Raw genomic sequence first — 25,856 nt, 5'->3', positions numbered from 1 at the left:
TGAGTTGCATAAGTGCACTGTAAATACTGTGGCAGGGTGTGACTTCAGTCAGCTGTGACCTCAGCTCGGTGAGTTCTTTTTACACTTGACTCACTTTGTGCTGAATAATTGGAATAATAATTGCAGCCCTGATGTGGACAAAGGCACAAGATAGTGCCTTTAGTTTACTTGCTGAATTGCAATATATTGGAGTTTTGGGTTTTTTTTGGGGTTATATATGCGTAAACACAAGCAAAAAAGTCAATGATCAAGTTTTCTGGTGACCCCCAACAAACCTCTCTAGCTGATGCTGGTGATGCCTTGTGAAAGGTGACCTAGAGCAGAGGCTGGACAGAGTTAAAGCATAAAGCAAGGATTTATTCAAAGGATCTCCTCCATGGATCCACCTTGGGCAGCACAAGAGCCCAGCCAGGGCTTGCACCCCAAGATGAACCAAAATGGCCCCAAAATGCACGGCTGGGCGCGGGGTCTCTCACTGTGATCAGTTCTGCTCCATTTGCATCTTGCAGTTCATTGTCCCATTCCAGCTTTAGCCCCTGCGGTCCCACCCTGCTTGTTTTTCTCTCTCCAGCCCACGGTGTTTGTGCTCTTGGGCTGAGATTTGGATCATTTGTCCTTGGTCCTCAGCTGGAGCAAGAATTGTTTTGTCTCCCTGCTCTGTGCAGAGAGCTCACCATCCCCTGATATGAAGCTCAGAATTACACACTAAAGCAGCACAGAATCTGAAAAATATAAAAGCTAAAACCTGAGGCATCACTGGGGTGCAGGTGAGTTATTGCATGTCTGAAAGTGCTGAGAGCTGCTCAGACCACAGTGAAGGTCACACACCCCACTGCAGTCATATGCCTGTTTTTAACCTCAGGTGAGGGGGAGTTGTCCTTGAAGTTTATTGTTTCAGATTCATGCTTCAGAAGGAAAAACCATCAAGGAAATGCTGCATGATAGAGTCTGTTTGACTTCAGTCTTCTGTGTGAGCAAACAAGTCACACAGCTCTTCTCATGTCTCTACTTTATTCTTCTGTGGAGTAGGAAATGATTTTGGGTTTCCTGATTGGTGGCAAGAAGGCATTTCAAGCAGAAGGAAAAAAAATAAATCAATATTCCCTTGAAAAATATTTTTCCCAGTGCAAATTTTTCAGTGAAAACAAAATAATTGCATTTTTCAACTGCATTCAATTGAATATCTCAGTTGGTCTGGTGATGGTATTATGGGTTCTTTTTTTTTCATAGATGGGAAAATTGAACAAATTTGTTGTTTGTAAAAGTCAGTGACTGCTCCTGCTAGGGTTTAAAATAGCTTATAGTGCAACTTATCCTCCAACTTCATTGAAAAATTTATTGGCTTTCCCTGCATTTTCTCTCTTCTGCCTCATTTTCAGAGTCTCTATGGACTAGTTGTTACCATGTGGACACTGTGCATCCAGGCCCCTTCTCATGGTGTCTCCTCTTAGTAATGAAAAATACAACAGGTACTGACCTGGATGGCAGCTCAGGAGGAGCAGTTTCCCCCATAGATTCAAGACAAAACAGTTTTTATAGGCCCCAGAGTTTGAAAAAAAAATAAGATTCCTGTAACAGAGAGGAAGTTTTAAAGAAAACACCCATTTCTCTGCCAAAAGTGTCTATGAAGCAGCTTCAGTCAAACCTCTGTGCTGAAGTAGGGCTCAGGTTTGACTCCCAGCTATTGCAATTTTTGCTGCTGTTCACTGCAGCTTCACAACCACGTCTTTGAGAGTAAATTCCTCTCCTTATGTGCTTTATGTGTGTATGACAAGTGAAAAGCTGGTCCCTTTTAGGAGGCTTGCTGACTAGGTTTACAATTAATTCAAATACTTTCCAGGAATCATGTGTTAATTTAATACTGAATATACACATGATGTTACAACTACTTTGATAATATTAAGAGAATATTTAAAATTAATTCTGAGAATATGAGTACTCTGCTGCCTTTTCTGGCCTTAAAAAATGTTTAATCCCCAAAACTTTTATTGGTGATGTTTGGTTTAGATTGCCTTACCTAAAGTCATGAGGATTTGCATATCAGTCTTGTGAAACCTTGTTTGCACATTATTTGAGTCAGGGAAGTTTGAAGAGTTAGTCAGCATTGTTAGAATAGTATGTGCTTATTTATTAAGTTTTAAAATTAAACTTTTAGATTTGCTGTTGAGTTCTACTGTGAGCTTACCCTTATGCTCAGCATTGCTGATTTGTTGTGGTTTGATCAATAACTTCTAAATTTTTCAATTGCACCTATTTGTTCACCTTTATTAAACAGTGCCTTTTCTCTTTTCACTGAACTGCATGCAAACTGCCATTTTTATGTTTTTTGGGGTACCATATAGAAAATCTAAATCTTCCAGTAAGACAAGGAGCATGGACCCTTGCCATAGAAAAGTTTGAGGTCTTCCAGATACATGTTAGTTTGCATTCAGAGCACTTTACTGGTGAAAGAGCTGAAGATTCAATAAACAAAGTGAAATCATCAAGGAAAGCCATCAGTGGGTGGTCCAAAATGGTTTGGAGTATGAGTGTTCAAGATCATCGGGGAGCCAGTGGATGCTTCTTCTACTCAGCTTTGTCTTGTTTAATTCAGAATTGTAACCTGCTATAGACACAGAAATTGGTTTTCTATGTCAGTAACTGATGGACTTCAATAACTTCACCAAGACTGAAGAAAGCAAATTTGTGAAAACAAAAATTAAGTCTTGCCACATTTCTATTCAACCAAATTAGAGAGGTGTTGAAGAGTGTTCCTGCCTTTTTTTCCCCTCCTCCTCCTTCATGTTAATTTTTACAGTCTGGTTGGAGTATATCATTATAAGGTTTCAGTTCAGCTTTTGTTATGAACTGTACCACGCCAGTTTTAATATTGTCATGCACAGTTATTAACTGGCTAATAAATGTGGGTAGGTGGTTAAACCAGTTTCATTTGGGCAAATTGAAGCAGCTCTTAAACTTTTTTAACTGTTGGAAGTTCTTTCATTTTTTGGACAGAATGAGAGGAAAACTTTATCTAAAACAACGCCTAAAGACATTATCATATTAACCTTTAAATACTTTAGAAGTTTTAGATTTCCATTTCTAAAGTGGTGGCTTTAAAGTTGGATGTATACTGCAAACTGAGTTTCAAAGTAGTGCCTAAGTGCCATCTTTTGAAATCTAATGATCTCATTTGAAGTAGGATGCATCAAAGAATAAAAAGAAATAAGGAAAAAAAAATCAGGGAGTATGAAGAAGGGAGATACAGCTGCGGTTTCTGCGCTGGGTCAGAAGAATTCACCAGTCAGCAGTTTCAAGGCAGCTTTTGTTTTATTAAAAAAATTAAATTTTAATAAAACAAAACACAAACCAACCAAAAAACCAACCAAACAAAAAAACCTCCTGCAAAAAAACAAAACCCCAAACCAGGACAAGTTTTTGTACATCCCTTCAAGTGAAGATACTGAGTGTGTTGTAGGCACATTGGAATTGGGATTTATGAGTAAAAATGGTGTCTTTTGTCAGCTCACTACTCTACTTGACATAGGCTGACCAAAAATACCGATTTTGATGGTACATTATAATCCCTTTTTTCTACTTTCCTCTACAAATTCCTTCATATGCCATAAACCCCTTCCTCTTTGGACTGCTCTGTATGTGTGGAAGGTTTTTGTTTGGATTTTTGGGTTGTTTTTTTTTTATTCTTTCTTTTATACAAGATATTCCAGCTGTGGTGATACATTCTGCAAGGACTGCATAATGATCTTGATCTTGGTAATTAATACTAACATTGCTTTAGATGAGGTGGTTAATTCTCTAATTAAAAATAGCAGTGAGTGGTGGCTTCAGTGCTTGGCATATTTATTAACGTTCCTTTGTTGCAATGGGGATTTTAAGTCTTTGAAGCTTTTGTATCTGTAGAGCTGTTTTATTTTCTTTCAATATGGTTAATTATAAATCATGGCCCAGACCTGAAAGGGATGGAAATAAGTTGCCATGCCAGAATAAGAACCTGTTTTCAAGCAGGGTCTTTATTAGTGTGGCAATAATAAGGGCAAAGTCTATGAACATGGTCTGAGGTTTATTCATTCAGTTCTTCCTGTTGCTCTCCATATTTCTTTCCTTTCCCAAAATAAAAGATAGCCATCTTAATTGTATTGTTAGAATATTTCTTTAACAGTGAATCACTGGGAAATATCACAGTAGGAAAAAGAAAACTTCTAGGGCATTTTTTTAATCTTAGTTTTTCCAATGGAAATCTTTTTTAGATAGCAATTTGTGTTCTGAAGACAAGCCTTTATCTACTTTGGCTGGTAATTATGACCACAGATTTTCTCTAATAAATTTATCCCCTCCTTCCTGCTGAAAGGAATGCTGCTAATGAATTTAGCATACTCCTCTTCAGTGAGGGACTCAGGGAAGAGTATTAGATTTCAGAAAGTATCAGTGGAAATCAAAACACTTTCTGAAGCTGGCAAAAGCAGCACTGATGGAGCTTGTCTGCTGCACTGCACTGTGGAGAAGGATGTGAATACATTTACAAATCCCCCCTGGGCACTCTGTGTGCCCTGTCCCCTGCCCAGACAGAGTGGTGTTTTTTGTCTGTCGCTGTCTTTATTTGCTTGAAATGCTTCTACCCCTGTGACCCCTTACACAAACAGGTAAATAATATTTATTATTGCTGAATATTTATTATTTATTTAAATTTATTTATTTATTTATTAAAATTATTTAAATTCATTTTAGTTATTTAAAATATTTATTATTTACTCCTTATAGGAAGCTGAAGCTCAGCTTTCTATAAGGAGTAAAATTCAGGCAGGAGAGGGAGACACATCCAGCCCTTTCCTTCCCACCTCCCAGGTTTCTTTAGCAGGAACCCCAGCTAGTTAACACTGCATCCAGCACTAAAACCTAAAACCAGGATGCAAAGAAGTGCAGATTTGCATAAACTAAAATGCAGTGTAATTAGTGCTAAGGGTCATGCTGGACAACTGCTCTGAATGCAGAGACATCCTGAAGGTAACAGCATTTTCAAAAGTTATTTATTCACATATTTTCTGGTGCTTGGACACAGGAGTGAATACTGGAGTATATACAGCTCAGAGAGCTTCAAAAATAAATATAAATAAATATAGAGTGGCTTGAGAGAGGCAAAGGGGACAACAGTCACAGTGGTGGGGAATCAAGTTAATTTATTTTGTGTTCAAACTGCAGCACTTGTAAGTCCTGGCTTTCAATTTTCTGCATTGGTTTTTTGCTGTCATCTTTTCTACCAGCTTTTGGATGCTCCAACCTGCTTAACAGGAAACTGAAAACATTGCAGAGCAAAGCTGCTGCCAGCTCAAGCAAAGGCAGTTTTTCTCAGAGAAATTCTGCTATCAGTGCACTGAAGCTGGAAAGTCCCCAGGGATCATTTCAGAAGTATCACTTACTCATGCATTTATGTGCATTTTGGTGTTTATCTCCAGGCAAGGTGTCCAACAAGCAGCAGAACTCATGTTTGCTCTTGGTTGTGCTCTGAAGCAAGTCCCAAAGCAGAGGGCAGCAGCCACATTTCAACTGGCTCCACGGGATGTATTTCTGCCAGGAGTTTCCCATTTGTAAAATCTGTGGCTGCAGTGAAGATACAAATAGAAGAGTAATGGGTCAGAATAGCAAGGTAGACATCAGGAGATGCTGTTTGAAAATTTAGCACCAGGAGGGAAAGTTGTGTGTGGGTGAACAGGGTGAGGTTTGAGAAGAAACAGATGAAAATTGGCGAGTCACACAGCAAGCTAAACAGTTTTTTGTACTGTAGGTCAGCAGTGCTGAAAGCTGTGGGATAGCAGTGAGAGGCATTTTTACTGAATGCGCAGTGAGCCATGAGTACGTGGATTTTATTTTTTTTTTCCCTGTTGTTTTTTTCTTCCATAATACTTTTGAAAGGGGAAGGGTGGAGAGAGAGTGTCCTTATCTGACATTGCTGCACTCACCGGGGAATGGTGTTACCTTGTAATGTCCACTGCTTTTGTTTAGGCTGCAGTTACAGCCTGGGCTCTGCCTGCCTGGGAGTATTTTGGTGGGTTTGGGGGATACATGATAGCAATAACATTTTCTAATCAGTAGACAGTAATTATTCCAGCCATTATTGGCTTTCCTGTGCATCCTTTTCTCCTTAGCCCTTCCCCCTCCATGATTTCTATGATATCCACATCATTAAGTTGTTTCTCTTTTGGTTTCCATATGATATTGTGATCTGCCTCTGGGTAGGGACTGATGGCTTCAGGATGAGTGGAAAAGCACCAGGCTCTGGAATATCTAATTTGCTCTAATGATGCAGCTCTGCCTTTCTGGGAAAGATGTTTTGGGTTGTTTTTTTGGTTTTTGTTTTTTGGTTTTTTTTTGTTTGTTTGTTTGTTTTTTTTTTTTTAAATAACCTAGGGGATTTTGTTATTTTCAAACTTTTATTAGGAAATGACATGGCAGGACATGTGAGCTGTTGATGTGCCACATAAATTGCATTGTTTTCACAAGGCTGCCATGCTACAAGATGGGGAAGACAAAGAGTAATTTTTTTAAAAACAGTGTTCTTGACTGACATAATCATGTTGTACACTGGCATGATTCTCCCCATGCTTGGAATTACCACCTGTAACTGCTGAAGAACAAAAGGACATCTGTCTCAGAAATGATTTCTCTGTTTTAAAGGCTGGAACCTTGTCATTTACAGAGCTCCTGATTACCAATATCCCTTCAAAAATAAAGCTGATGGTAGCAAGGAAGTCCTAGGTGGATTTTTTTGTTGTTGTTGAGATAATTTTGTGGATTTTTTGTTTGTTTTTCAAAATAAAATGTTTGTAAATATTTTGTAGAAATAATATTTATGAATATTTTAAACTATTTTAATTATATATTATTTTAATATATGTAAGGATAAATACTACTATATTTTTCTTCTTATTATTATTTTATCTATTTTCTTATTATTATTTTCTTCTTGAAATCTTACTTAGCTTTCCTGGTTTAAATATTTCTTTTTCCGAGTAGGCATGAGTATTTTTTTTTTCAGGATCCTGAGATATGACCATTTTTGGTCACATTCACAATTAAACTGTTGATACTTGAGCTCTAATTGAAGAGGGATTTCACAGTTAATTGTGAAGGATGTTTATTTTAAAGTCTGGGACACCAGTGGAGGTTGCTGTGAACTGCTGGGCTGGGGTGAAAGGGAAGATTAACGAGGAAGTGGAGTTTATTAATAGACTCCTGGTTGACAATGGCTTTGCAGTGTGCAGGGGGTGACTTTTGCTGCAGGACTGAGTGGTTATAAGAGATGAAAGAGCATTTCAGATGAGAAACACAGCAGAGAAAGCTGTACAAGGCAATAATAAAGCCCTACACATACTGTTACCCTTTTGTGGTTTTTCACTTTTCTTCATCATGCACTTAATTAAAAAAAAATTAAAGCATTTTCCTAAATTTTTTTAATGAAACATTTAGGTTGAATGAGATCCAATTGTGTGATAATTCTGGGGAGTCACAAGTAGCTTTTTGATGCTGTTATAAATATTTGAACTAATTATAAATAATTACAGTAAAGGGTTTGTTTGTATTCACATTCTGGAAGTTTCTTGAACCAAGTGACAGAAGCATTGCATGAAATTGTAATAATATTGAAAGTGTCATGTCAAGGTAGATGTGCTGGAATTTCAGAAGCACTGGAAAATTGCATGAAGGACAGGAAATATTGCTGGCTTTATTCAGCTATCTAATAGTAAGTGGTGTTTTGTCTGCATATCAGCTAAAGCTGACTAAAATTTTTGTGTTTACTTGGCAGAAGAAGCTACTTGTTCTTTATTTTGTATTTTAATAGTCAAACTGTTTTACTTCAGATTTTCAGTATGTCTTCATCCAAAACATAATTCTGAAGCTTTTTGCATTTAAGTGGTGTTGTGCCTTACAGTGGGCAAGTATTTAGTCATGAGAGATGGTTTCTTTCCCCAATGTGAAAATCTGCTGCTCAGCTGTCTTGCTGCTTTCAAACTTAGTGTGTCACACTGACTTCAAAGGCTGAAGCTTGAAATTCTGATACATTACATTCTAATATATTGCATTCCTTCTGCTTAAAATATCTGCTTCACTACCTCCATAAAATTGAGTGAATACAAATACAAACCAAGCATTTGTCAGATTAAGATGGAATTATTCTGAGAAAGTCTTCAACCAATGGTTTTTTCCCTCCCAGATCTCACTTTAAGACAGATAGTTGCAGAGTTTCTTACAAATAGGCCTAGGAAAAAGACTACAAATCAAAAAAGATTATGACAAATAGAATTATTCAATGAGTGCTATCTTAAACAATGTGCGGATGGAAAGTAAAGTGGGGATACCAAACAGCAGCAGTGATAATTTGTGTATTTTGGATGTGGAAGCTAATCACAGGGGAAACTGCTAAGCAGGGCAGCAAATTGAGCATGGTTGCAGATGATGATAAGAATTAACAGCTGATAGAAAGTGGTGGAGAGCTCAGAGGCAGCCTGGGCTGGAGAGGGGCACTCTGAGCTGAAACAGGGAGTGCACAGTGAGCTGGCAAATTCTGCTGAGAAAATGAACAGTTGTATCCTTTCAAGTCATGGGATGATTTCAGGATGCTTCCCAAAGGTTGTAATTGCTAATGAATTGAGCAGCACTCAGCATAGGTAGTAATTTATTGGAGACAGCTGTTAAGGACTTCACTCCATATAAAGTCTTAGAGCAGCCAAACTGGCTACCAGCTTGGATATGTGGTATATTTGTGGAGCAAAATGTGCTTGTGTCACTACAGATTTCAAAGAAAATTAAATAACTTTTAAAAAAATAATAATAAAATATATATATATATATATATATACACACACTAAGTCAAACTAGCAAGTATGTACCCACTAAAAGCAAGACTACCCTTGTACATGATTTCACTTGGTGTGTCAAATACACCTCAAATACAAATACATAATTTCACTTGGCATGTCTAATACACCAACAAATGCATTGTTCTAGTTAGTTTTGCTAGCTGCATCTGGGGTTTGTTTCTCAGAAATGTATAAAAACTGTGCCCTCAGCACCAAAGGCCACCAAAGCTTGTTTGTCTCTTGAACTGACTGATGGATTTACAGCTCAGAACAGATTTTGGTTGTCTTTTTGCATGGAAGAAAGAAGTAGCTGAATACATGTGGGCACTCAATGGGCACTGGCAGGTCAAAGAGCTGCTGCTTCTTTGTAAATAAGAAGAGAACAGTGAATGTGGGGCAGTGAGATAAATTCTCAGAAGAGAAGCTGCTGCAAGGCAGCTCTAGTGCAAACAGAGCAGGCTGTGCTTACTTTGGAAACAGAGATTTTGTAGGTACAAATTTGATCTGGTGCACTTCTGACTGCTCTGTTGTGTGACTGAAATGTAGAGAAATATTCAAATTTATATTATTCATGTATATATGTAAATGAAAGAGTATTTGCCCATGGTAAATTTGAATATGAAAGGGTTATGAAAGTCACTTTCCAGAGCTAGTTTTAACTTCAATGGACATGTTATTAAAGGGAGAATTTTTTAAACTGTTTTATCATGGGCTGTTCAGCACTGCTTTTATAGGAAAGGTTTCATTGGGCACGCCAAACTTTCAGGATGTTAAGCACTGCTTAACAAAAAAGAAAAAAAAAGTTTTCTTAAGTACCAAAATAGCTAACCAAGTTTCCTTTTGTGCCAACAATTGTGTTTTAATTTGATAATGCATCTTTTCTAACAATTCAGCTGATATGCTTCATAGAATATGTATCAAAAGGTCATTTCAAGAGTTGCATTTGAAAGAAATGAATCGAGGGCTGAAATCAAGCATGCTTGAGCAATAAAGTTACCATTTGGAACATCTTGTTACACTTGCAGTAGATGTTGTTCTTTATTTAGTGAGCCTTTTATTTCTACAGCTATTCCTAAAAACCATTGTATCAAAAATAATAGCTTTGTTCATTAAATTATAAATTATTTGAAGCTATAACTATCAAATTGCTACTGGGAGAAGTTCCATAGCAGCATCACCAGGATGCAGTTCATAACAATTGAATTTGTTGATGCAATTTCGTTCCCATTTCGACCATAATTTCCTCATTAGGTTTGTATTACACCTGTGTTCAGCCTTCATCTTTTAGGAGACTTCAGTTCATGTGCTGTTTTTCCTTTTCCCAGGTGCTTTCTCCCAGTGAGTGGCAGTGAGAATGAATGGACACATATCAAACACCCCTCCAGGTGGATATGGAAGTTACTTCCCTCAAATGAAGTAAGGTTTTGCCTTTGACTTGCCTTTTATGGACAAAATAGTGTTGTACCTCCTTCTTCAGGCTTCCATTTCAGATAGAGCTGTAATTAGTAGGTCCCATTGGAATTATAAAAAGGCTTTTTTTGTAGAAGAATTAACTGTGGAACCAAAGCGACAGATATTTTTGTGTTCATGTAAGGGAAAACTGTGTTACTGCATGGACTCATCTGGAAGAGCAAAATAAATTGCTGTAGCCATAACATCCTTATTATGTTACTCAGAGAGGCCTTTGTGTGCCTGAGATGTTTAAGGTTAGCTCTGAGTGAATGCATTTTTATGCATAAAAGATGAGGCTGCCTCTCCCATCTGTGAGAACAGACTGTTTCCCAGGAAAGAGAACTGAGCAACTGCTACCTGAAAGTGTTACCTTGCCTCAGATAAGAGGGTGATTGATCCCTGTATCAGGGGCATGGCATAGACTCACTCACAGCACTGATGAGAATTTACCCATCTGATGCCAAGGAACAAGTATTCCTGTATGGAGCAGGATATCTGTGGTGTCTTTTTTTTCTCATTAAGGTGAACTCATATATCACTCATTTTTGAAACACTTGTAATCATATTGCCTTTTCGTTTGTGTAAGACAATGTCAGTAATTTTAAGTTTTTTCATTAAAAGCTGTTAAAATTGTTAAAAGCAATAAACACTTGTGTATGCAGGTAAAAAACCCCAAATCCTACACAATTCTTTGGCATAGTCATGATTATTATTGTTATTTTTATTATTATAAAATTATTATATATATTATAGATATAATAATATAAAATATATATTTATATAATATATTAATATATAACATATAACATAATATATATTATATAACATATATAACATTATATATTATATACATTAATATATAATATATATTAAATAGTTATTATTATTATTATTATTATTATTATTATTATTATTATTATTATCATCATCATCATCATCATCATCATCATCATCATCATCATCATCATCATCACTAATGTGAAGTTTGTTACTGGATTAAAGGTGGTATTTATTTGTATACCACACTCCAGTTGTGCACAAAGTTGTATTAATGCAACAAAAGAGAGCTCAGAAAGGCCTGCAGCCCAAGTGAAACATTCTCCCTCATATTCATGGTATGGAACAAATATCTGGTATCATTCCCTCTGTTACTAATGCTGTAGGTATGTGTAGTAAGGGGAGGGTTTTTTTTTCACTGCCTGCCAAATACATCTATACAGAAGATAACCAGAAATGTTTTCTTCCAGTGGCTATGGCTCCCCAACGTTTGCTCAGTCAGAGAGGGAGCAGAATTCAAGAACAAGTGCAAAAGCTCTCTATGGTAAGGTGGCAAAAACTCTCTAAACTTCTGTGCTAAGTTACTGTTTAAATAGTGATTGTGATGTGGTGGTGGAAATATTTTACACATATTAATCTGAAAGTGTATGTACATACACAAGGATGTGTCTGTCAACTGAACTGAAAAACAAAGTGGTTTTATTCCTACTAAAGCTAACTAGAAAATGCTCAGTTTACTAGGCAGAGGACTCCCACCTGCTCATTTCCAGGCAGCATTCATCACAAAACTCAGAGTGATCCTATAGCTAAGTTATGCACCAAGGAGAAGGCATCAAGTGTTTAGCTGTGCTTAAACCCTTGTGGGGTTTTATTTCTCCTGTACCTCCCTCCCTCCCCAGCTTCATCCCCTGCTAGCAGACAAAACACTTACAATATTTTTTCTTCTTTGACACAAGGATTCCTAATATTCTACCTAAACATTGAATCAATCTAAGTTCAAATTTACTTTGCTTTAGTGCTGTGCTACAGAAGTCAGTTTCTTGACATAGTGCTGAAGGCAGGAACTGAAACTGAGGAAAATTCTGAGCTGATCATTTTAAAGAGTGATTTCTGCATCCTGTGTGGCTCACTCAGCAAACTGATTGCAAGTGTGGACAGAAATAGTAGGTGGCAACAGAAACCAGCAAGAGGCATTGCAAAAAACTCTTAGCAGATTATTATTTCTTTATGAGAGTTGTGATTTCTTTTTCATTTTATGTCATCATCATAATTTTTCAGGAGTATATGGTTTGAACAGCATGGCAGCATCTGTGTCCTTTAGTCTTTGTGAGCTTTTAAAATATCTCTCAGAGCTTTTTCATATCAAACATTGTGGGGTGGTCATGTGTCAGGAGAAGATGGGGACAAGTGAGTAAATTTGATGTGTGTCATGGTATTTTTTACTTCCAAAGTACTTAACTGAATTCAGGTACTAAGGAAAATGCTTGCCATGGAACTGCTAGGTGGTGGCTCCTGTAAAGGGAAATGTTGTCCTTGGTTCACTTTTGTGGCTGGTAGTTGTATCACAGAATGATAGTTGCAGTTGCCAGGAGCTGAATGAAGTAGAGGAATCAGTTATTTTGGAGCTCCAAGTGGATATGTATTGGCACAGCTTTTCAGAGTTTGCAGATTTTACTACTTCTGCTCTGTTTTTTTAATACATAAAGAAGTAGGGTGTTGCTATCACCACATATATGAGCTGGAGAAAACAAGGAAAGCACCTAAAATCTTTCTCAAATTCAGGGTAATTTTTTGAATTTTTAGCAACAAAGTTACTATTCTGCTGCATCCTATGTCCCTCTTCTTCCTTTGTGATGTTAAAATTTTTGTGCATACTCTCCCAAATGGGCTAAAAAGCAGCTGAGTGATATTGGAATTGTTAAACAGTTTTGAAAATGCTCATAACAAAGTACTATATTTATAATTAATAACTAACGAAATTATTTTATTTGAGAATATGGAGACTGAAATCCTATCAAGCAGGAGGAAGCTGTCTTAGCTTTCTTTTATATTTGTTGTGCAAATATATTTTAAATGTATGTATACTATTTAAGTTAATACAGAAAGCTCATGTGTTTAATAGATTCACTTTTACTGGAAAAAATATATGTAATTTTACTGTAAAAGTCAAATGGACTGTGGATTTTTTTTCTTTTACTAAAATGTGAAAACATGAGGTCAGCACCAAATTTTCCATTAAAATGTTCCTTTTCTTGGAAAACTTGAGAGTCAATTGGAGTGAGCCACCTATCCCTGACTATCAAGTAAAATGATGGCTGGGCTTCTAAGTGACCACTTGATATTGAACGCAGTTTCTTCCAAGCAGTGTAAAGACTAAATAAAAATAAAAATAAAATTAAGAAAATTAAAAATAATAATAAAAGTAATAACAACAACAACAACAACAATTATTACTGTGATTACTACTTGTTGTTATATATGTGTATGTCTCTGTCCTGGCATATATGTAGGCGTGTTTATGTCCTTGCATGAATTTTATGTCTTTGATGCCATTGCTGAGGAGATTAATGAATATTCAGCCCTTGAGCCACCACACAGAAGGTTGGCTATGGTGCTGTGGGAAAGGAGGCTGGAATATTATTGGTGTTACCAATTATTGGTGTTCAGCTATTAATTATTGTTATTATTGGTGTTCAGCTCAAAGCCAGACCGGAGCCATCACTATCTCTAATGTGCCTGTCTGATAGTGAAAACTTCCTTGCTATTGCCTTTTTTCCTCTGTCAATAATCCCTTTGTTTTCAATCATTTCCTTCCTGAAAAGAGCTGTTTTTATTTGCATGACAAATCTCTCTCTGAGGCGAGGGAAGGTGCTCTCTGCACATTTTTATGGGGTTTATTTCATCATTTGCTTCCTGCTCTCTCCATCTGAGATGGGTTTTGGCTCCTGCTGTCATCTGTTGTTCTAGCATTGGCTCCTCCATCTGTCTTGAGCAGTTCTGCCTGTGAGGAGAGGAGCAGCAGTCTCAGGGCTGTGCTGGGGCTTTGCCAGCCCCTGACGCAGTGAGGAGCAGCCTCATTCCTCAGGAGGGATGGACCAGGATTTTGGTCCTTGAATTTGGATCACTCTAAATTGTCAGATTATTGTGCAGAACTGAAAGATGTTGCTAAAATTGTCTTCTCGCAGCACATTAGAAAGACTGAGCATTTTGTGCACTGAGTTTATACTCTGGTGGCTGTGATTTGGAGCTGGAAGTGAAATTGCCTGTGTATTGTATTTGTAGGGACCATTGTGGCAGGGAGGAATGATGAATCTGACTCCATGTTCTCAGAAGGCTAATTTATTATTTTATAATACTATATTATATTAAAGAATACTATATTAAACTATACTAAAGAATACAGAAGGGATACTTACAGAAGGCTAAAAAGATAATAATGAAAACTCGTGACTCTTTCCAGAGCCTTGACACAGCTTGGCACTGATTGGCCATTGAGCCAAAACAACTCACATGAAACCAATGAAACAATCACCTGTGGCTAAACAATGTCCAAGCATATTCCACATGAGCACAACACAAGAGAAGCAAATGGGATAAGAATTGTTCTCCTTTTCTCTGAGGCTTCTCAGCTTCCCAGGAGAAAAATCCTGGGTGAAGGGATTTTTCAGAGAATGTGAATGCCACACCTGGGTATTTTTGCTTTGCTCATATGCCTCCTTCAGAGCAAGAACTGCAGTGTAATAAATTCAAGGAAACCTCAAGCAGCTTGTGAAAAATGCCAATCACTTTTTTTTAATTTTAAAAGTTTAATAGTAATAAATAGTTATAAAAATAGTAATATTATTAGAGTAATAAAAATTTGGACAATTAGGATTTAGGACAATATGAGACAATAAAAACAAAGAGTTATGGACAGTCCGGGTACTTCTTTCTGGGAAAAAGAAGCCCAAAAAAAAGACCACGTTAACAGAGGATTAACCCTTAAAAGCAATAGCCTGTTGCATATTCATACACCTCATACATGATGCATAAATTCCATTCAAATACAGGATTCCTTCTGGTCAGTGTCAGCTTCTTCCTCTTAATCCTAATGGCGTCTTCAGGGCTGAGTGAGGCAGGAAGAAGTTTGTTTCTTCTAATAAGTGAGCAATAAATTCTTTTTCTCTGAAAGATTTAGGTGTCCTGTGGCTGCTCAGTGTGAGTCCTTTCTTTAAAAAAAGTATCTTACATAGCATAGTTTCTATTTTAAGTTTCTATTATGTTATAACCTAAAACTGTATTTAACACACTACTTAGGAAAATTAATACAGCATAACTTTCTCACATAATGCAGATAATATTCATTTTAATAATAAATACACATTTTTCACAAGCTCACAGGCAGGTAAATGAGTGCACTGAAAGAAGCCATCCATGTTAATATCCTTGCAGTATTTTGGTTCTCAGATTAATTTGACAATTGACTTCTAAACAACACACTTCCTTTGACAGCCACTTCCACACAGCCATCAGAGAGAAGCTCCTGGTATTAATCTCTGAAAGTGATAGTGCTTGCTCCTCTGAAAAGGAAATTTGTTTTGAACTCAAGTTCTGACCTTTGGGTCGCTTCTCCTGCACTTTGCTCTGCCTCCAGCTGAGGTTTTGTTTGTTTTGTTTTTTTTCTTTTTTTGGTTTTTTTTTTTTTTTTTGCAATTTATTCTTAAAGGGTATCAACCATCAGCCCAATGCAGATAGATGGTAGTAAATTAAGTATTGGGCTTTTCTGCTTGATGATGTGTGGAAATATTTTATGCTGTTACTCCAGGATTCTTGGGGCAGATTTTGAAGGAGACTCTCAATCCATATCCATGTGGATTGCCATCAGATTTCAGAGCAATCTGCAGTCCTGTTGATTTGTGTCATGGACTGGCTGGTAGAGTTTTTGACTTGGCTGAAAGTCTTTGGTTAAGAGGTTGCTTTTTGATTTCTGGTGTTTTGGATGCTTTCAAAAATAAAAATAAAATCAGTAGTTTTCAATCTGTGTTTGAAAACAGAAACATGGTCTGTTCCTGATGATTGGCGAATTCAATAATTTCACACAACATGATTTGCTGTAATATCTGTCCACATCAGACATCAGGAAGAGTACTAGTTTCTGTGGATCAATGTTCCTGTTCCTCTGGAAGCTTCAGTAGCTAGTAGATCTTACATTCAGGACCTATAAGTGAAATGTAGATTTTACATTCAGGACCTATAAGTGAAATGTATTGCTTTTCATTTTATTGCCTTTGTGTTGTGAGAGATTTTATTTTAATCATATTCTTCTGGGTTACATTTGCTATAGATTGTGGTTAAGAATTTAACTTAAATGTATTCTGACATGATCCTCTCTTTTTTTTTTTATTATACCAAATGAAAAATCCTTTATCTAAATAGTGTGCAGCATATCAGCAGAGTTTGAGCTAACCTGTTATTAGGGCTGAACTGTACTTTAGGTGGTGGGTGTAAGAGCTGCAATGAGCAGAGTATACAGGAAAAAAACTCACTAATTTTGATAGGTTTTTTTATGTTTTGATAGTTTTCTTCTTCTTTTGGTAGTTTTATGCATCATATCTGGAAGTCTCTATTGTAGTATTTCACTTCAGCCTCAATAGGGCCTTCCTGCATGAAGGGACCTGTGAGAGGTTAAGATTGATTGGGAGGATGAGGAGAGTGAAACAGAGCATACAAAACATTATTTTGTTTTCAGTGTCAGGGGTTGACCCCAGCCAGCAACTGAGGACCTCTCCATTTGCTTGCTCATTCCCCCTGTCTCCTCTCTGCAGCAGAACAGAGGGGAGAATTGGAAGAGAAAAAAGCAAGAAGAAAACCCTGATGGATCAAAATAAAGATGGCTGAAGGGGTCAAAGAAAGAACAGGGAGGCAAAAGGACTGAACAGCACAAAGGGATTTATTCACAAGCAGAGCAAAGGCCAAACTAACTGGGCAAAGAATCTTTGGAAAGACTACCTGCCAGTTTTATTGCTACTGAGCAAGGATATTAAACAGTATGGAATATCCTTTGGGTCAGGTGTCCCAGCTGTGTCAGCCTCTTGTGCACCCCCAGCCCACTCACTGGGGCAGCAGAATAAGAAATTTAGACAAGACTTTGACACCATTCAGCCACAGCTAAAATAACCCCATGTTATCTGGTCCAAAATCATCTCCATCCTAGCCAGACCCACTGCATTCAGCACATCAGCAAATTCTGTTGCTCCTTTTCAATAGTAGAGCTTGTGTTACCTGCACTTGAAGTTAGTGTGATAAGGTTTCTGTAAAAGCAGTCAGATTAATACTGATGGGTAATAATCTGTCACTTTGATACGTGCAAGAGTTGAGAGATGGTAACTGCATTTCCTGAAGAATGACAATGGGCACCTCTGTAGGAAAAGAAAAAGTTTTATACAGATGAAAGAAGCTGTGAGAATCACCAGCTGAGCTCTCTCTGACTGGGACATGGAAACACAGAGGTGCTGCAGGAAGGAGCAGCAGTCCCTTGTGTCATCTGTGGAAGATAGAGAACAGATTTGCAGGCTTTTATCAGCTTTTCCAGGAGCTCAAGAGTGGAGCACTTCAGCAGGAGGGGGTGCAAAAGGGTTTGTGTCCTTGCTGATGGCAAGGGGAGAACTTTTGGAGGGTTGTAGGTGGAATCTGGGACAGGAGCCAAGCACTAGGAGAAAGCAGAGCTTGAAGATTCGTTGTGAGGTGCTGGCAAAAGCCATGGGACAGGGAATGCATTTTAGCTGCCAGTCTTTTCATTTCCTTTCCTTTTTCTTTTTTTCTTCCTTTTTCTTTGTGTTATGTTCATATCATCATGGGGGGACTGTTCTTCCTTCAGTGTGACTCATGCCAGGCAGCCAAGAAAACCATTTCTCAGGGAGCTGTAAGAGAAAGGAGACCCACTTATGAACCATTGGATTCTAAAAGCTTTGAAAAACAAGGCTGAAGACAAATCCTTCCAACAATGGAAGAATTTTGCCTGATGCCAGGATATGTGTTAGAAGATGTATTTTGATGGGTGAATAATTTCAGGGTGCAGCTGTAGAATCCACCTCCAGATCCTCTATAGTTGTGTTTCAGTCCCAGCTGAAATGTTCTGCTCTGCTCTAAATGATAACTTGGGTCTCCAGCAGGTTCTAATTCTCATTCCACCTGCCTTAAAGAAATAAATTTGTAGATATGAATTGTTCCCAGTGTGGAATCTCAGTTCTTGTGTCCCTACTTTTTGTTTGTTAACACAAACACTGATTGACTTTAGTTAAATGTAAATTTTATCAAAGTTGTTGTTAATTACAATGTAATAGTAACAAGAACTTTTATAAAATTCACATTTAATCTCACCATGGCAGTGTGTGTTGAACATTTTCCATCCTGTCTGGCTGGGAGTGTTGTGCTCCTCTGTGGAAGAGGATCTGTTAATCCATGCTGCAAATGGTTTTTAAATTCCTGCCTGAACACAGAAGCAGAATAAGGAGCCTTCTGCAAATTTACTCTCTGCTTTTTAATTCCTTTGGAGCCCTCATATATATCAGACTTTCTTTGTTTATTTAAAGCAGCTCCAACTGTTACTGTTTGCAGCATTTACAAATTATACAGTGGATGTAAACTTTCTGATGCTTGTTTAATTCAATAGCACAAAACTTACATTTTTTTGTAAGACAACACTCAAAATTGAGTATTTGGTGCATTGTTATTGAAAAGAGTAATTCTTTTGTTTGTTTTGTTTTGTTTAAAACATATATTCTTTCTTACTGGACAGTGTTTAAGTATCATTTACAGTCCACAGCAGAAGGCTGCTAACTGATCCCCTTAGAGATGCAAATAATTCTATGGGATTAAACTAGATACTGCTTTTTAATCCCCTTGTTTTATTAGGAACAGATGGACTTTACTTCTTCAGATCATCATCCAAACAAAAAAAGAAAGGTAGCAAACCAGACAGCATTGCTTTACTGACTGTGATGTTGGGGTGTGCACGTGTGTGTGTGCTGTGGTTAAAGAGACAATCAGCTGAAAAAATCATTTCAGCAACATGCTGCAAAAGCAGAAATAGTAGATACAGATGGAATGATCAAAGCTGATCCTCTGCCCTGGGATTTCAGAATAATGCATAATGAAAGCAAGATATCTATATTGAAATATTCACACACCTGGCTAAAAATTCTGATAATTTGTGCTATCCTTGCATTTGACTGTTTGCTCTGCACACTTCCCCTGCTGAAGCAAGGTGAGCAGCTGCTGTACAGGATTAGGATGGCTCTGCTGCCTCAGTGGCATTTGTCACCATGGGAGGGGGGCTTCAAGCCAGTGCTGCATCTCAGAAATTTGGTTTTTTTGTGAAAATCACTGAGAAGGGAAGAGAGACTGCAGTGTCTATAAAATGTGACAAATGCTTCCACAAGTGACGTCTGAAAGTGAGGGCACTGCTGTCTTTGCACCTGGAATTCCTGTATGAAGGAGCCCTGGCCACAGAAGGGACCTTTGTAGGGGGGCTTTTATGGACTCCTCACTGCAGATCTCTAAATGTCACAGATCATATGGTTCATAGTACTTAGAATATTTTTTTATTTTGCAAAAAGTAACTTAACCTTCCTGTCACCAAAATCACTTTTATTTTGCTTCCACCTACTCCAAGTGTGATGAAATTGATGTATTTCATATGTATGTTTTGTATATTCATCATATGAAAAGAAATCAAACCACCTATTTTACTTGATGATCAGAAATTGAGATTTTTAATGAAATACAGAAAAAAAATTTACCAATTTCCAGAGTTTCCCTAGACCTCTCTTGGCCATGTCACCTACTGACTTTTTCACAACAAAGCTCCTGGTCTTCCAGATCAGGCACTTAAGTGGTTGTAGTGAAAAAACCCCAAAACTTCCAAATGTTGCATTCAATTTTTTTCCACTAGAGTTGAAAAGTGTTCTTCAGTGTTCATCTAAATTCATTATTTTGTGGTGTGGGTGTGTGTTGTGTCTTCATCTTGATTTTCCCCTTCCTTCCTTTCCTGGCTTAATGTCAATATACTGTACAGAGTAAAAGGCACATAATGTTTCTGGTTTTGCAGCATTGTGTTTTGTTAGCTGAAAAATATTCCTGTTTTGAGATATTTTGGTGTGCTTATGTCTATTTCCATGCCTATTTCTACATTAGCAAGTCAATGAATTGAATACTTCATGAAGAAATAAAGGATGAGTCAGGTCTTTTATTGTGTGTGTGCCTCTGTCCTCTTGCAGATTTAGCATGAGAATTATTTGTATATATCAGAAAATACTTTTGCTTACAAGGATGCTCATACAGATACAGTGAGCCCGTGCTAGTTATCATACTGCTGCTACAGTGGCAAGGCAAAGATTTTAATAATCAGCCTTCCCAAGGCAGTGTTTGCAGTCAGAGCACTGCTCCCCTCCAGTGTCCTGCCCCACTGGATGAGATAAGTGGCTTTTTTGGGCACCCACCAGCTCCCTGCTAACATTGCTGACGTAAAAATGGTCCTTGTGCTGGGCCATGTGGGGGTGGAGGTCTTTTCAGCTGAAATACAGAAATTAACCACAGCTTATCTCCTCTTCTCATGTATACAACTTGTCCAAAGTGTCTCTGAGAGGCAGTCAAGACACCAGGATAAGGCACTGAATGAATAATTATTCTTTCTTTTCCTCCCATCTGCAGAACAAAGGAAGAATTATGCACGAGACAGTGTCAGCAGCATATCTGAAACATCACAGTACCACGTGGAGGTGAGATGAGAGGGATACACCAATTACAGCTCTCAATTACATGTGGTTATTTTTGCCTACATGGTTTTTTTTGAGGATATATAAGCTTGAAGGCACATTCGTCTTCCAAAATTTCCCTCCAGCCTGGGGTCACTTCAGAGCAGATTACACTGAAATGTCTCAAATTCAGAGCAGATTACACTGAAATGTCTCAAATTCTCTAGCTCTGCCACAGTGAGCTGAAATCTGCATGTGGAAGGATGTGTGCAAAGTTGTGTGTGGTTTGGCAAGCAGACAGGACTCCTCAACAGGGCATCAATTCCACACCTTGTGCTGCCCTGTCTCAACCTGGCTCCTTGCAAAGATGAGGCAGAGCTGAACAACCCTGTGCTGCTGGCAAGGCACACTGGGTGGTATTTAAAACTAATACTCTGATCAGATCTAATCAGCAGAAGTATCAGAATATTCATAAAGTGCTGAGCATTAAGCCCTCAATGTCCCAGTGGGTGGAGTACATGGTGGTTAAATACAGAATTAAATACTCTGCCTGCACTGAGTCTTCCCCAGTGTGAAGAGCAGAGTGTGTGCCTTGCTGTCTTAAGCTGCTTTGCAGAATTACTGCGTGCTGCTCTCATATTTAAAATATTCAGCAGGGTAAGCCTGAGTGCCTGTGTGTAGCCTGCTAAGCACTTTTGGATGCAATGCTTCCTTTTGGAACCTTACTTTGGCTTTAACTTTCTCCTGCTGCCATCAGACCACTGCCATGGGTTAAGTCAAGTCTTGCAAACACCACAGATCCTGGGCTCCATTTTGCTGGGTTTTAAATCATCTGTGAATTGTGAGATCATATGCAGAAGACTCCTAATTTCAAGTGCTTCAGTCCTGCAATCAGCTTGCAGATGAATACCTGTCTTGGTTCTAATTGCCTGTGTATTATGTGTGCTTTCTTCATAACTGTTTTGGTCCTGTACTGGCATAACAATTAGTACTTGCATTTAGAATCTAAGCATTCCTGGGTAAGCAGCCAGTGCAGAGTTTGTTTCACTTTACTTTTAAATACTTTGATTAAATGCAGCTTACACCTACTTTCTTCTCTGTAATTACCATGTGCTGTTATCCTGTAATAGAAGAAAGCACAGTAAATCCTTTTGTATTATTTTTGTTTTTTAAAGTTATTTAGAAGACAGATATGCAGGCATACATTAAATGTGGTTCAGCTTGAATGAGTGTTACCAGATCTTCAATTAGAATGTGAAGGTGGATTTATGCCCGAACAAAACGAAATAATTTTGTGGGTTTTCTTGCACAATTGGCATGCTGAAGGAGAAATTGCCGCAGCCATAATGACAGGGAAGCTAGCTGAGGTGAAGTTTGTGAGGCACTATTTAGTTTCCAGGCCATTAACTGAGTCTGGAGAATACTCCAAGCTGATGGTGAGCAAAAATTGTTACAATTTTCTTCTGTGCTGCACAGAAAAGTGACCAGCCCATCCATAAGGTATCCCTGTCAGATCCAAGCCCATCCTGGTTGCCACCAGCAGGCTGCTGGCAGCTCTGGAAGAGATGAGGACACTCCAGGTCAGGGTGGTAGTGGAGCTACCTTGGCAGGGAGCTTCTGGGAAGCCTCTGCTGGCACCTCCTGAATTCAGCTTGCCAAGAGAGACAGGTTTTCACTCCTGAAAAAGCTAATTAAAACTCGTGGTTTAATTCTAGCTTTGATACCTGGAGGATGTCAGAATGTGCCTTCAAATCTGACTGCTTACAGTAGTGAGGAAATGACAGTGGGTGTTAAAAAGCAAGCTACAAAAATAAGTTGACTTAAAATGACATTTTGGACTAAACATCCTTCCTCATGTCCTAGAGGAGGGCTCTGCCATATACAAAGGCACTTCTACTCATGAATAATTTGCATTGCTACTTGCTGATTTAAATATTAATTTAAATACTGGCACTCCTGAACAATAGGGAAAATTGCAATCGTAATTTCTTTTAAATGTACATTTTACTCACCAGCACTTGACCACCTTTGTTCTGGACCGAAAAGAGGCGATGATCACAGTGGATGATGGAATAAGGAAGCTGAAATTGTTGGATGCCAAAGGCAAAGTGTGGACTCAAGACATGATTCTTCAAGTGGATGACAAAGCTGTCAGCTTGGTGGACTTGGAATCAAAGGTAGGATCTGCGAGTGACAGTCTCATTTTCAGAGAGAGAGGAAAAGGGAGCGAGCAGAAAAACGATGTATGTGAGACTGAGGATTTTAATTAGCTTATTATCACTTTCCCTTTTTTGCTCATGCAGTTTTTCTGAGATCAGGACACTGTATAGTAAAGTGGCATTTTGTGTTTTCTTCTTTTTTTTTCCCTCTTCTGACAGAATGAACTGGAGAATTTTCCTTTAAGCACAATTCAGCATTGCCAAGCTGTGATGAATGCATGCAACTACAACTCAATTCTTGCATTAATATGTAAAGAACCAACCCAAAACAAGCCTGATTTGCATCTTTTCCAGTGTGATGAAATTAAGGTAAGATAATAGTGGAGATCTGCTTTAACTTATTTGAATAGGGGAGATTGTATGAATTGACCAGCACAGTGGATAAAGATAAATGAGTTAATAGAAAATAATTCTTTACTTTTATTCTTGTAAATATGCTGTAAGTTTAATCCACTTATGATATCAGCACTACTTACAGTTAGTAAATGTAGTGTAGCATGTATTGCAAAGGAGTAATCTAATATTTAAGCTGACTCCTTAGTGCATGTTCAAATATATCTTTACTGTAAATATTGGTACTTGGACTCTACAGCTGCTAATTTGAGTTTGCAAATGTATAAAGCTCTGGAAAATGTCTATGGTTTACCTTCACACTTCTGAAAAAAGTGGTGTAAAATAATTTGACTTATCTCAAGTTTATTTTATAATCTGCAAAGAGCTCATCTGAGCCCTGAGTCTTACCTACTCTTTCTTCTCTTTTTGTTACTGAGCAATTAAACATTCTCTACATTCTCACCTCTCTGCATCTCTGCTCTGCTAGAGAGATCTTGAAAGGGAAAATATTCCTTGCAGGAGGGGCAAAACAAGGAAAAAGATTGCTTGTCTCTGAAAATATTGCCTTCAAGTGTAAATTATTTTTTTATTGTATTCTGCAATATTTCTTTATTTCTGAGGTTATAAATTTTAATTCTGTTAATTACTCTCTGTAATTCCAGTTGATAATTTCAAGGGGATTTCTTAATTCCTTTGTAGTAGTTTGTATTATTGTCTTGAAACAACAGATTATTAAATCACACTGTGGAACAATTTTGGAATTAGCATGGTGAGAGCAGTGTGAGGATGATTAGTTACTGTGTGATTTGTTGCACAGAATTTGCTGTTTTAAAGGAAAAGTGGGATCCTGTCAGAAGTTCAGGGATTATTGTGTTAAATAGTGCAGGGATCCCTTTTGAGGAGTGTTTGGTCCCAGCTTCTCAATGCGTAGAGTTGGTCTCCCTTCATTTTTGAAGTTGTTCTTCTGTGTAGATTTAAAAATGTAGAGTAGCTAAGCATGACTTGGAAGTCCAGTATCTCCCTTTGTTCTGAAGTATTGTGTGATTCTGTGGCCATACCCTGGGCTTTTTCCTTACTCATGAAACTTTTCTGGTTTTGAAAGTTTAGGTCTTTCTCTGTTGGCTTTTTCCTGCTTTTATTTGAAGTTACAAGCAACTCCAGGAGCCTCTGCAATAAAAAATAGTTAAAATCAATACTATTTCGGGCATTCTAACATTTTATAGGCAAGAAAAAAATTAAATAGGAAATACCAAGAGTGTTGGATTACTGGACTTCTTTTGGTTTTAAGTTCCTCTGGTCCCCTAAAGTATTTTCTATTGATTCTGCAAACTTGAAATATCCTATCTATTCTATAGTGCAATCCATTATAGCCTGAAAAGTCCTGTAATCCCCTGGAATCCTAAATTCAACAATGTCTTCTGGTCCTAGCAGAAGTCACATATTCCTCCCCAAAAGGTACACACTTCTGCATGGTGAGGGTGCTAGGAAAGACATGATCCTTGCAGAGTGAGCTAGACACTGACAGATTTGGGCTGTGACAGCCTTTGCAGGAAATTAATTTGTCAGCTGAAGACATGTAACAGAGCATTCTAAATCCTGTGAGAAGCCATGACCTATTTAATGCAAGATCTATTAAAATAATACTTTAGACATGCATCAGAATTTCACTTGTGGGGCCACTGGTGGAGGCAGGCTGCACTTGTGGAGTGTCAGGAAGGTACAGATTAGGGAATCTTGTGAAAAATTCATCTTCTGTCACATCAAAGAGAAATTAGAGGCTGTCATTATTTCTAAAAGGAAATTGAATCATGACAAGTTACTCTCTTAATGCTTATGCTGCTGCCATCTATAGTAGTTTTGCTGCTTCTATATTTAGTAGATTCTCTTTTTATAGTCCGAGACAAACAAAATACTTGAGACAACCAAAAATTATGTATGCAGAGGGAAAAAGTAGCTTATGCAATAGGGGTTGACTTGAGATAATTACAGCTGTTCAGACAAATTTGGTGTCTAGATTATGTTCTTGTATGATGATAATGCTTGATGCTGGAGTAGTGACAAAAATACCAACTCCCAGATTTTATTCTGTTCTTTTTTGTGGTTTGTGCATAAAATAATTTGTCCCAGTGCTTTTAAATAAATGAGATTTGATCAGGTATTCTCTGTCTAAAGGTGAGATATTTATTTCAAAGAGTAGCTGATTCCTGATGTTTCCTGCTCCTGTCTCCTTAGGCTACCCTTATTCATGAAGATATTGAAAGTGCAATCAGTGACAGCAAAAGTGGGAAGCAAAAGAAGAGGCTTGAGACACTGAGGTAAGAATCCAACTGCTTGGCAGTGTATAGGATTATCAGTGTCACAGCATTCAGAAGCTCTCCAGGTCTGCCTGCTGTCTTTTGGGGTTTTGTGGGGGGCTTGAGCTTTTTTCCTTCTAGCTAATAATATACTTCCAAAGCCATGTGTATTAAAGCCATCTCTTGCTTTAATAA

At 37.8% G+C, this 25,856-nt stretch overlaps 1 protein-coding gene across 4 annotated transcripts in view; it reads left to right on the top strand.

Annotated features, from left to right (window-relative positions):
• EPS8 (epidermal growth factor receptor pathway substrate 8) overlaps nt 1-25,856 on the top strand; it is a 125,213-nt gene that overhangs the window by 65,912 nt on the left and 33,445 nt on the right. For all 4 annotated transcript variants that reach the window (XM_036401775.2, XM_054515007.1, XM_054515009.1 and 1 more), the window contains exons 3-8: nt 10,178-10,268; nt 11,552-11,625; nt 20,772-20,839; nt 22,831-22,992; nt 23,194-23,343; nt 25,600-25,682. In XM_036401775.2, coding sequence (XP_036257668.1) covers nt 10,207-10,268; nt 11,552-11,625; nt 20,772-20,839; nt 22,831-22,992; nt 23,194-23,343; nt 25,600-25,682 — 599 coding nt within the window. In that variant the 5' untranslated portion in view covers nt 10,178-10,206. The remainder of the gene's footprint in view (nt 1-10,177; nt 10,269-11,551; nt 11,626-20,771; nt 20,840-22,830; nt 22,993-23,193; nt 23,344-25,599; nt 25,683-25,856) is intronic.

The sequence above is a fragment of the Molothrus ater genome, chromosome 5 (assembly GCF_012460135.2).
Source record: "Molothrus ater isolate BHLD 08-10-18 breed brown headed cowbird chromosome 5, BPBGC_Mater_1.1, whole genome shotgun sequence".
NCBI lineage: Eukaryota > Metazoa > Chordata > Aves > Passeriformes > Icteridae > Molothrus > Molothrus ater.
Note: the sequence above shows the minus strand (reverse complement) of the source record. Positions and strands in the feature narration are given on the sequence as shown.